The 12,924-nt window shown below is 41.0% G+C and overlaps 1 protein-coding gene across 1 annotated transcript in view; it reads right to left on the bottom strand.

The window, feature by feature from the left end:
- ARHGAP28 (Rho GTPase activating protein 28) overlaps positions 1–1,487 on the bottom strand; it is a 62,310-nt gene extending 60,823 nt beyond the window's left edge. Inside the window, exon 1 of the mRNA XM_083518657.1 lies at positions 1,120–1,487. Within this exon, the coding sequence (XP_083374783.1) occupies positions 1,120–1,472 (353 nt within the window). The 5' untranslated portion in view covers positions 1,473–1,487. The remainder of the gene's footprint in view (positions 1–1,119) is intronic.
- Between the last annotated feature and the right edge of the window lie 11,437 nt (positions 1,488–12,924).

Here is a 12,924-nt window from a genome sequence, read left to right as displayed (position 1 = left end):
TCTTTAGAAGAAAGGTCAGCTTCACTAAGACCAAAGGTATCACTAGGGAAGATGTTACCCAAACAATTTCCTTTATCAGCAAACTTATCTGGGACAAATGCAAGGAATGTCTGCAAGATGCACACTTCATATTGTGAAATTCCTGCTTGTGGGGATTGCTGGCGTTTGGATGAAAACTCTTGTAATGGTCACCTCTCCTGACCTTCTGTATGTGAGAAGTATTTTATAATGTAATAAATACATTAAATATCCTTGTTTCTGTTCAATCTTGTTTCTGCATTGCATAAATTATTGTGACCGGCCCTTGGGATGAGATGGGTTAGGCATTTCATATACTATCAGCAGATACCTAAAAACCAAAGGGTGTACAATGATAATAAATAACCCTGCTCCAAAGAAATAAATAAATCACCTAGGCTGCAATCCTGTGTCCACTTTAGCTAAAAGCCCCACAGAATTCGGGGCGACTCAACTTCTGAGTAGCCATGCCTAGGATTACACTGGGATAGCTCAGCACGAGACTCTTAATCTGAGGGTCGTAGGTTTGAGTCCTGCGTTGGGCGAAAAATTCCTCAGGGTCCCTTCTGATTCTGTGAGTTTATATATAAACTGGGGAGAAGGGGAAACTGCTCAAGTTTGCCTATGAAGCCGGCTCTGGCTGTCAGCTGACTCTTCCCCTTCCTAAACGGTGCAGCTCGTCCATAAGTGACCATTCCCCGCTCTCTTTCCCTCCCGCTTCGTTCCCTCGCTGCTTCTCGGCAGGTTATCTGGACGCTCATCTCGGCCAGCAAACAAACTTGATCCGCAGCTCTCCGGAGACTTTAAACGGAAGACCTTTCGCCAAACCCGTCTCCCTGCCTCCCTCGACGCACGTCTGGTCAAGGGCGCAGCCAAAACTGCAGCGGGAAGAGGAAGGGAGACTTCCTCGGCGCCTCGTAAGAAAACGAGGAGAAAAGCCGGGACGGGAGAAGGAGCGTGTCTGAGGGCGACCCTCACGCGCTCTCCTGCCTGTCTGCCTCTCTCTCTCGCGCGCGCGCGCACACACAATGACTGACCTCGAGACAAAAGCTGGCCGAGCCCCGCGCGCCCCTCGCCAGCTCCCCGCGCGCTTCCTTTTACCTGAGAGGCGACCGGCTGGGGGGGCTCTCCGGAGCGAAGCTGGGCTCCAGCCGGGATGGAGTGTAAGAGTGGTAGGCTGTTAGAACCACGCTGCCCGTGTCTTTTATCTCCATTATGGCAACGGGCGCATGTCTTCCTCCTCCTCCTCCTCTCCGCCCGGCGACAACTGCCTGCCTCAGCCGGCGGCGGCGCGGCTCCTCGGGATCAAAGGACCCTGTCACAAAAGCAGCGGCATGCTCGGGCCCTTTAAGACTCGCCCCGACCTCCCCCTCCCCACCCTCGCCGCCGAGCGCTGCTGCCGGGCTGGCGAGACCTCGGGGCTCTTCCTCCGGGCCCAGCAGCGGAATTAGCATAGGTTCAAAAACGCCGCCCCCCGCCCGCCCGCCACGCCTCCACCCCAGGAGAACCCGCGTTTCTCCTGAAGGAATCCTTCGTGGCGCGTGCTGGCTCTCAGAATACAGACTCAGAACTAGTCCTTGGGCCAAGGCAAGGGAGGCAAAATAAAGATCATCGTTCCTCAGGGCAGGGCAGAAACTAGGCTTTCTGTCACCCGGGTCAAAGACCCAGTTTGGTACGTATGTATGCTAACACGGATGCGTGTCAGTGTACATACATACATATACATACGTGCATATATACAAACAAAAGCACCTCAACACATTTATTGATAAAGGGCATAAAAAGTAGGCAATATATCATTCGAATACAAAGGAATCCTATTAAATATTATGACTGTATGACCAAAGGGAAAATGAGCGTTCCTTCCAGTAAATGCAAATTGTTTGTTAAAAGTAGAACCTCCATGTGCAGCAACTGTCTATCTGAGGTCAGGTTTCGAATTGGATTTATTTGGTCACAGGATCATTAAAATACTGTATTTCCGTAAGATCAGCCAAGACCCTCTGGTTTCCTTTTAAACCTGTTTGTTTCCTTTGAGGCTTTTTGCCACCCACCCCTCCTCTTGGTTCTGTGCAAACCCCTTTCAAGGAGTTTTGATGTGTAAATTTACTCCCAAGTAAGCTTCATCAAGATTCCTTTCAATCTGTATCAAAGGGCATGGGGAAGGGCTGTAGCTCAGGGTTAGAGCATGTGCTTTGCATGCCAAAGAGCCCAGTTTTGTGGCTGTGCTACTGCCAGTCAGTGTGGGGAATACTGAACTAGATGGACCAATAGTCTGACTTGGCACAAGGCAGCTTTCTGTGTTGCCCTGAATTTTAATATATTGAGCAAAATATAGTGAGTGAGAGATCCAATGAAATTAAGAGATGGGTGATCTGGCCTCAATTAAAAGTGAGGAATGTATCAAACGTCTTTCTAATGTTTGGGGTCAGCACAATACAAAATGACAGGGTGTCAGTCTGTGGCCACCAGTATTCACATTCAGCTTTCCTATGAACTTCAACTCTGCTGTTTTTAGGAGTTTTTTCAATACTGAAATGTGGGTTTTGGTAACAAAGGGCAAACAAGTCTCATACCCTCCGATTGTTCCTCCATCAATAAGCATAATTTTCATCTTACTGATTTCAAATATATATCAGTTTTAGGAGTATATTTTCAGCCTTCCATATATGGAATGAAAGTTTGCTACATTTCTCTCCTTTGTTCATTGTTTCCAATGATACATTTATATAAAGTCATGGCGGTTATGAAAGTATGCAGATATAAGATAAAGAAAATATGTTCTTTGAAATCCACATCTCAGGTAATTGTTGATGAATAAATCGTTGAGAGATTCTGTTGAAAGAGGCATTTGTACTTTGAAATATTACACCTTGTTTTGCTTGTGAAGCAGATGTGCTTAATTGATAAATTGACGTTCTTATGAAGTAAAAATCCGAACTCATGAATAGAAGTCTTTTGAGATTAAGGCCTTTGAGGATTATTGTTACAAATTACAGTGTATGTCTGGAAAGTTATTCCTCTGCTAGCATTACTGTATTCAGTTAGCTGCAATGACTTTTTAAAAGTTTCGATTTCTTCAGATTGTTTAAATGGACTATCAAATGTAACATCTAAAAAGCAGGTTAAGGGCATGTTTGTATCCTCTGGGCAAGTAGACAGATTAACACTCAATAGTTCATCCCACACTTTTCAGTTTTTTTTAAGATGGGATTGTTACACTAGCAGGACAGAGTGCTTTAATCCATTTTAATAACACAGACCTAAATTTCTGGTTGGCACATGAACCACTTCCACAAAATAGGGACAGTGAGGAGGCGCCCACCGTCTCCAAAACATGCAGACTTAGAAGATATAGAAATGATTAATCTGCTCTTCATAGCAGAAATAATAGTCATCACACACAGGTGAAAAAAGCAATCCACCAGATAACTTATTACGTTGCTGTCTTTTGCATCTTAATATAGAACACAATGGCAATTTCATTAAATCTTCAAAGAGCAAGTTAGAATGTTATGGTAACAATTAATGTTAATTTTCTAGGGCTTCTAAAGCTACTTTTTCTGTATCTTATATCTATTTCCTGTTTATTGTTCACATAGCCTTAATTTAAAAGGGATGTTGTAGTTCTAGTTGGCTTCTGTTTCTTATATGCAACTTTTGATCTGTTTCAGCTCAGAGTACTGACATCATTTCTGTGTTGTGATCTGGATTGCTGAAGCAGGAAGTAAACATTAACCAATGAATGGTGCAGTAGTTAGCTTAGAAGCTGTGGGGAAAATTGGCACTTCTTCAAAACACAAAAAGGAATTTGGTGTATGGCATTGTAGCAGAAAGGGAACTTACATCAGGACAGTGGCATACACACAACAGAAGCAACAAAGGTTGCAAACAGAAAATAGCATTCGGGCAGGGATCTACATACAGCATAAAAAGGCAAATAGCGCATCACTATAGATTTTGCCTATCCCTTCTTAAGGAAATCAGCCCTGAGTGCTCACTGGAAGGACAGATCCTGAAGCTGAGGCTCCAATACTTTGGCCACCTCATGAGAAGAAAAGACTCCCTGGAAAAGACCCTGATGTTGGGAAAGATTGGGGGCACAAGGAGAAGGGGACGACAGAGGATGAGATGGTTGGACAGTGTTATCGAAGCTACCAGCATGAGTTTGACCAAACTGTGGGAGGCAGTGGAAGACAGGAGTGCCTGGTGTGCTCTGGTCCATGGGGTAACGAAGAGTCGGACACGACTAAACGACTAAACAATAACAAATAGATTTTGCCCCACTGTTTTAATTCCTTCACAATTCATTCCATTGTAGCAACCTGAGATTGCAGCATATGCACAGCATTAGCATTCCAGGACAACTAACTCAGTGCTTTTCCACACCACAAGAGATTTGGCTCCAATGATGTATTGCTAAGGACCAAAACCATAACTAAAGAAAACCATCACAGTGGCCTTCCCAGTTGTAAAGGAAAGAGAAATTAGAGGGTTACTTCTTCCTTCTCTCCCGAGACAGATGGATACCAATAAACATGACAAAACACAAAAGTAGAACCCAAGACCGAGAAAGATGTTGAATGTGTAATGGAAGGAGATTAAATAAGCACAAGATGAGCCCTCAATGAATGACTTTAATGAACATAACGCTATGAGTTGTGGGCTGCAGGTCCCACAATTCTTAATTTAGTAAAAGCATGGCTGGCTTCTGCTCTAGACTCAAGCTTGCTGAAGTTATTAAAGGAGCAACAAGAGACACTCTTGGGGTGTAATGTTCTGCATTTCCTCCATAAAATTCAGGTGTAAATATGTGTAAATAAACCATATTTCTTAAAGACACCATAGTATCCACTGTGCCTCATTCTAAAGGAACGCAAACCCTGGTTAAGTGCCCAGACCCCTGTAATCTTGCAGAGATTGGGGTGGCCTCTAACAGTAAGTATATTGCTAATAAAAGGTAAAGGTAAAGGGACCCCTGACCATTAGGTCCAGTCGTGACCGACTCTGGGGTTGCGGCGCTCATCTCGCTTTATTGGCCGAGGGAGCCGGCGTACAGCTTCCGGGTCATGTGGCCAGCATGACTAAGCCGCTTCTGGCGAACCAGAGCAGCACACGGAAACGCCGTTTACCTTCCCGCCGGAGTGGTACCTATTTATCTACTTGCACTTTGACGTGTTTTTGAACTGCTAGGTTGGCAGGAGCAGGGACCGAGTAACGGGAGCTCACCCCATCGCGGGAAGTCGAACTGCTGCCCTTCTGATCGGCAAGTCCTAGGCTCCCTAATATAGCTAATAACTGAGCCTATAAAAGGTGTTCTGCTGCTAGAGTCTAGTTCCCCACCATCAATTGCTTCATCTCTATTTTCTAATTTGTTGGCTTGTCCACATCACAGTTTACTGTGTGTTTGTAGCTGGCTGAATTCACATTTTACTTGCATAGTCCCCATGATGCATCTGTAGAACAATTTCTGCTAGCAATCAAAATGAACTTTAATAGTAGAAGGCATTCTATATATAGGTTGATCTTAAAGATTTTCCATTGAGTATTCTGCCCTATTATTTCAAATGAATAGATCCATTAATTCTATTCTTGTCTTCAGCATAAAATATATTGTACCTGTATAGCTCAAACTTCAGCTGCTGGTGCACAGTGGTGTCTGAACCTCTATCATCTTCAACATTATAACACAACATACTAATTCGGGCAATGAAAGGGAAACAAATTATATATTAACTCCCAGCTGGGCTAGACTTGAATCAGTTCTTAAAGCACACTTCAAAGACCTGATGCACTGGTCTCAAAATCACAACTGCTTGTGACCATTGCTGCTAGAAAGGAATGGTCACAATTAGAAAGCGTAAGCTAGACCCAAATAAATCTGTGTGGGAATTTTCCCAATATGAAAAACTATAGTTTTCTAAAACAAACAAACAAACAAACAACACTGAAACCTTTTTCCACAGTCTACCAATAATGTACAATTGATTTGTGGAGAGGGAGCAGAATTGCACATGTGGTTCCCACATGTTTGAACTGTGTGCACAAAGGCTTTGTTCGTGTGCTTTCGTACCCTACAAAATGCAGAGTTTGTGGAATAAAAGTATAATCTGTAGTGAATAGTAGGTCCATGACAAACTTTGATTGTCATACAAAAAAGAATGTTGCTATGTTAGCTCATAAGAAAAAGCAAGCAAGTAAAAATTCTTAAGATGGGGAATCAACCATTTTTTTGTTTATTCTTCTCAAATGGTCGTGGTACAACCTGAAATCTGCACGGCACCTACAAAGCCTTATTTGAAAACTTCCCACATTCCAGCTTAAGACTCCTACAATATGCAGACTCACAGCTTTTTAGTACAACCCAACTTTCTCTTCTCCCTCCCTCCACTTCCAGCATTGTTTATCATGCAGAATGATAAAGAATTCTGGAGAAATTGAAAGCTTGCATGCCTGATAAAGATACTGCCCTAATGCAGAATACAGAATTTTAAATTTCATGAAAGTCCAATATTTCACAGTGGGACAACACTAACAAGCTAGTTCAGCAACGTGAAGATTTGTGTTGTGGCTGCACTACTTTATGTGATGGCTACACACAACCTTTGATCTTGTAGATATCTCTCAAAAGGAAGCAACACGTTCGCTCTTGTTTGATCAGAGACAGTGTGATTATATTCCCATAACAAAGCAATCATTATGGATAGAAAGCTTTGTAAGACTCCACATAACTTATAGTGGGGAGTAATGATTGATGGACTACAAAGTAATTAGTTTATACATGTTACGGGTGGGAGAATACTCAGTTACTCTCAATGGGTTTAAATCTCCCCAGTCCCCTGCAATATTCCTAGGTTAGTTCAAAGGCAAGGTCTGTATTGGATCATGAACAGCTATAAGACTAGTTATAATATACCAACCATTTATACCCCAAAATTCCCCATTTAAAGGTGATCTGCCTAGGACTGTAGCCTTTGCTGCAGTGCAAGCTGTCTAATTGCATTGAGAAAGTGGTGATAAACAGAGGAAGACAGATACCAGAGAATTCAACCATGGGACACATCTTTGAAAAGGCTTGCAGTCAGATGGAAGAGGTCAACCAGAAGTCATCCTTTTGGTGCCAGTGAGTACCAGGATTTGTTTCAAACATGACAAATGTATGCATCAGAACTTGAGAGCATTTCAGTGCAAACTGTCTGTGGTGTTCTTTGAGTCTTCATTGCAAATTATATTGAGAATTAGTATGTCAACATAGAAGTGCAAATCTCTGGGTTTTAAAAGGCAGCTTTCACTCTGTCCCAAAGGCAGCCAGCAGTTTCCTCCTGTCAACCTTGCTTCCCTCCCTTACACATCTGTCTGCAGATTCAGTGATCCAAGATAACTTTTTAAAGCTTCACTGAAGCAGAAACAAAGTTACACATCACTAGTTTTTCAAAGCAGTTTAGCGCTGGATTCCATTCAATATTTGCAAGGGCCCTGGGTTTCTTTCAAATGCATATCTCCAGTCCATACACTGGTGAGCAGACGAGTTCATATGCCTCTTTCTGCTTCCATCTGCTAAAGATATCAGGGATGCAGTGGTGCTTCAACCATGTTCCTGTGCAAAAGAAGTGGAACAAGAGCTCCATAAATGAAGCAACAGCACAAAAGGAGACTTTCTATTGCATGTAAATGGTATTAGTTTTATATATATAATTTTGATGCATTATAACTAAATATACTCTTTTTTCTTCCTCTGTGGTTTGGTCCATATGGTCAAATCATCTGGACCTTTTTGTTCTGTGGGTACACCAGTGAAGTTCAATAAAGCCCCGAGTACAAATCCAGCGAGTTAAAAAGATTTTCCAGAAAACAACACACTCATTTCCCTTCTACTTGGAGTGTTCAGCTTCAGTTACTTGCAGAGAATCTTTCAATGTTTATCTACATTTAGTGCGTGCAGTAATGATAATAAAGAAGGCCTATGCATATGCAATGTGTTTCAGTCAATAAGAAGCCATTTGCATCTGGGGTAATGAATCATACAACCAAGTTTTCCATCCTTCTCATGGTTGTTTTTAGCACTTTGTTCTCCAGTCTGTGTACTTCAGTTTTTAAATCCATTAATTTACTAAGTGTTCTTAGGAATGGCATCTTTGCTTTCTATCTTTGTAGCTAGTTTGGTTTGCAAAATTCACATTGCCTCCATGGATAGCGGGTGGGAGACAAATATTGTAAAAACAAATAAATTATGAAACAAGCTTGGGGAGAAAAATGGGGAGAAACATGCAACAACCTAGAGCTTAATAAGGTCACAAGAGGAAAGGATGTGTGTCCATTACAGTGGTGCCTTGGGTTAAGAACTTAATTCGTTCTGGAGGGCCGTTCTTAACCTGAAAGTGTTCTTAACTTGAGGTACCACTTTAGCTAATGGGGCCTCCCGCCGCCGCCACACAATTTCTGTTCTCATCCTGAAGCAAAGTTCTTAACCCAAGGTACTATTTCTGGGTTAGTGGAGTCTGTAACCTGAAGCGTCTGTAACCCAAGGTACCACTGTATATTATATTATTCGTATTAACTGAGATCAATATCCCTAGAACATCAATGTGAGGTTTAGCATAAGACTCACTTATTTGATATTGTGGCTCCTAATTGATGCCTTAGGGAGAGCAAAGAACATGCCTTTCCCATGTTTTAGTTAGAACCAGCCACATAGTAGATGAAAGACACAGAGTGACATGGTTCTTTGTCAGAGGAATCTAATTCCTGGTAAAATATGTAAGATTATGTTGAAGAAACAGAACAATGCTCAGCTCAGCAAAGCAGTGCAGAGGACTGGGTGAGTCTTTAGACTGGTAAGTAAGGAGACAGTATAGAGAAAAGCCAAACTATGATGACCAAATAAAAGCTTTGCTGAAAAAGTGGGGTTAGAAGGTCAGAAGTGGTACATCAACTAACAGGGACAGTTCTGCAAAGCATGGAAAAAGCATAGCAGAAGGCACCATTTTTTTGAAATAGAGAAGGTAACAAACAGATTGGTGAACTTCTTTAAGGAGCCCTGAATCCAACTACTAAAGCATCTATTGATTCAATATTAAAAGATCTATTTTATGCCATTTATTTTTGTGGGTACTTGAAGCATCAGTAGATTGGTAAATCACAACCTATGTGGTCTAAGTAGAACGATAAGCGGACAGTGTCATAGGTAAGTTATTTCTTGTTGATGCTGATGCACTTGGAACAAGCTCTTAAGGGTTAAGAGCTGTGGTCAGTACTGGTCAGTACTGATTTATGTGGCAGCTTGCTACTTGGATAGAAAATTTCCAGAAAACAGTTATGACAAAAACAATTATTCAGACATGGAACAAATGCTTAGTTGTCCTGAGGCAATCTGTGCTGCTAAACATATACTAAAATGGACCAAGTCATAAGTGCATAGAAAATGATCTATGAATTGGTACAGGAATATACAACAATAACTTGATTAGGCAATTCAGCATGGAGCAAAGTACTTTACTGAACAAGAGTTTCTGTTTGAAAACAGTGATTACCTTATTTGCTAAAAGCTCAGATCATCATTATGTTAGTAATTTTGCCCTTGTGATAGCATTGTTTTCTGCTTATGAGCAATGGTAGTGAGATTTTTGCATTATACAGTATTATTATCTGTGTATTACAGGAAAACTTAATATAGCACAGAACATGTTCTAAAGTTATTTAACAATTACCAAGGAATGCCTTGATTTTACTACAATTAAGATTCCTGTTACTAATAAGTCACTCATGAAAAAGTCTAGGGCCAGCAAGGAGTCAGTTTCTTCTACTCACTTGTCCCTGAAAATATAAAGAGTAAGCACACTGTGATTTTCCCGTCTTCCTGTTCACATAAAAGGCAATAAACCCTATTTTGTTGTTGTATGAAAACCTTACAATGGGAAGGCCTTCATATCAGAATTGTGTGGCTGTATATAATATTTTCAATGTAAGAGAGGCAAATGAATCATATATTTTTCATTAAAAAAACCCTTATTTGGGCTGCTGAGGTTGTCGGAGAGCAGGAGGTTTGTGAAGAGCAGGAATGGGGATTTGTGCCCCTCTGGATGTTGTTGGATTACAATTCCCATCGTACCTGACTATTGGCCATGCTGAGAATCTAAGCTCAACAACATTGTGGGTGGGGGTGACAGGTTCCCTACCCCTGATGTACAGGAATTTAATATCTGTAACATTCAGGTTCAGAAGGGTAAACGAATTCTAGTTCTTTACTTCAGAAATCATCAACACTTCAGGAAATTGGTTATCATACTCATGGAAATAAAAACAGAGCTAAGTATGCTCCTTTGAAATATGTGATTAGAGAACAGACAGAAATGTTAAGACTAAAGACAGGAAAAGCCTTTCTAGACAACACGCCGGCTGGGTTGGGTGTTTCTTTTTGGTTTTTGGTTTTAATAATCTTAAGCCTACTTTCCTTCATCATTGTTCACCTTCAGTACCTTTCTTCTTCTATTATTGTTGTTATGGTTTTATTTTTTAAAATAATTTCTTCCCCTTGTTTAAGTTTACTACCATGAATGCTAGTAACTACTATAAGCTTGCTCTGCAGGAAGAAAGCTAACTGACTTTTCATCTGAAACCAACAATTTCACCGATGGAAGTATTGACAAAAGTTCATGGACAGAGCTCAACACAGTTACTGAGTAACACATGGAATCGGATTCTGATAGTTTTCCCTCTATCATTGGTGAAACAAATTTTATAGAATTATTATTCACCTCAGAATGTGCATGACTTCCAAAACACAGATGGATCAACACACAACACTGATAGGATCAGGAACACGGAGGGAAATGTTGAGCTCTGTGTGGCTGCATATTGAACTGAGCAAAGGATAGTTCTAGGAACCTACCCAAATAAATGCAGACCCTTTCAACAAAAAGCATGTTAGCTATCTCCCCTGACGGCAAAGGCAGGCGTATGAGCCAAACTACATGTGTTGCTCAACGTGTCATTAAGAACTACATTTTAAAATTATTTAAGGATCTGATCTTCACCAGGGCCACAACATTCCTGGAAAGGTGTCTCTCTTACAGCCATGGTTCACTGGTAGCAATGTGAGCCTTTGTCCCTAACTCTTAACAATTTCCCCAGGGCACCCAATTTTCACCAGGATTGTGGTTGGAGAGGGAAGACTTAAGCCTCCCCATCCCATGTGTTGCATTCCTAATGACGTTTAAAATAAATAAAAGATCTCAAGGAGATTAGAGACCCCTTGGGGCAGGGGGAAACCTTTTTTGGTCACATTCATTTGGGGCAGTCTGTCCAGGACTGCATGCCAGCAATAGGCAGAACCAAAGATATCAGAAGAGGGAGGCAACACTTGCCAGATGTCTGAACAGATCTCTCGCAGAGGGCTTTTGAAAAATTGCAGATGACTGTAGGTTGCCTGCAGCTGCCTCTGACTACGCATTAGGACGTCTTCTTCCAACCCTTCCTTTAATTCTGCCCCCCATACACCTATTATTACATTTTTTTAAAAATGTGACCTAATTGTGAAAACTCAGCTGTGACAAAGATACTTCGTTGCTATCATTAAAAAAAGAGAGAGGAACCAGTAATTTAATTTTTTGGAGCTGGGTAAACTGCGTTGAGGTCAAGCTATGGAAATTATATTTTTTTATGACTCTTGAAATGAACCCCGGCGGAGCCATTCACCAAAGAAACTTGCTTTTGAGGTTCCCCACCCCCTCAGAACATTGTCTTCTATCTGTATAGAAATGTCCTCAGGCAGATTTTTTTATGTGTGCTAGAAATAGCTATGACCCACCGCTTAAAATAATCTGGGCTATTTTCCCCTTGGGTGCAGAGGAATGGGTGTGCTAAGGAAATTTACTGTGGGTGAAGGGACAATTAAAGTGACATAAAAAGGGCCACATTGCAATCTACATTTTTATGCTAACTTGTTTATCTCTTCCAAGGTCTTAAAACAAGCTGGCACTGCAGCCCTGCTGTGGCACTTCTTGAGTGCTGGGGGTGAAGAGTGCAGCAGGTGCTTCTGTGAATTTAATACAGAAAAAACAATCGCATGTTGATTTTTGAATTTAAATAAGACAAAGCAAAAATCTATTTTGAAGTTAGTATTAATTTTAATCCAGTTTCTCTTTTTGCCAGACAAAAAAATACCATCAGAAAACTCTAGTCCATCAGTTAATCATGATGCTTCCTCTGTTTGAAATCACACTGACTGACTGAAATTACATAATGCTGCAACAAATGTTACCTCAACGTATGTCTGAAAGTAATCATCAGTAGCCAATTACTATTTTTAAAGCAGTTAAAACTAATCTAGAAAAAAACAGCCAAAATTTATTTCCTATTTCAAGTCCACTCCTTCCTTGCTTCCTTCCTTCCTTTTTAGATAATGGACAAAGTGTCCCATTATTTAGGTGAGTGCTCCAATATTTTAGTTCTAGAAGAACCCCTTTCTCTCACTTAATGCATTTCTATCCCTCTGCTATTCTATCTCATTTTTCATTCTCTTCAGATTTGGTTAAACATGACAATTATTTACCTTATCTTAACTTTTTCTTTGGAACCAGACAAGTCTGTTGTGGAATCTGCCTCTGCTAATGTCGTTAACATGCCACACTTTAAACTTATTCTAACCTCCTCTTCCTTGAGATTGCCACTTCACTTGACATGGCTGATCATTTTTGTTCCTCCCTCATTTACTTTGCTCCTTATGATTCCTCACTATAGTCACTGGCTATTTCTGCCTTGTGATTTGCACTTTCTGTATAATTCACTAATCTCTGTTCTTCAGTTTCTTACTTTGTGCCCTTTTCTCACACAGAGAGCTATGTATCATGGGTGCAGATATTTCCTTACAATCTAGATACATAACCATAGATGCTTCCCCTCCCTCTT

Source organism: Podarcis liolepis (genome assembly GCF_965112155.1).
Source record: "Podarcis liolepis genome assembly, chromosome: 8".
Taxonomy (NCBI): Eukaryota; Metazoa; Chordata; class Lepidosauria; order Squamata; family Lacertidae; genus Podarcis; species Podarcis liolepis.
The sequence above is the reverse complement of the archived record's forward strand: the minus strand, read 5'-3'. Positions and strand labels throughout refer to the sequence as shown.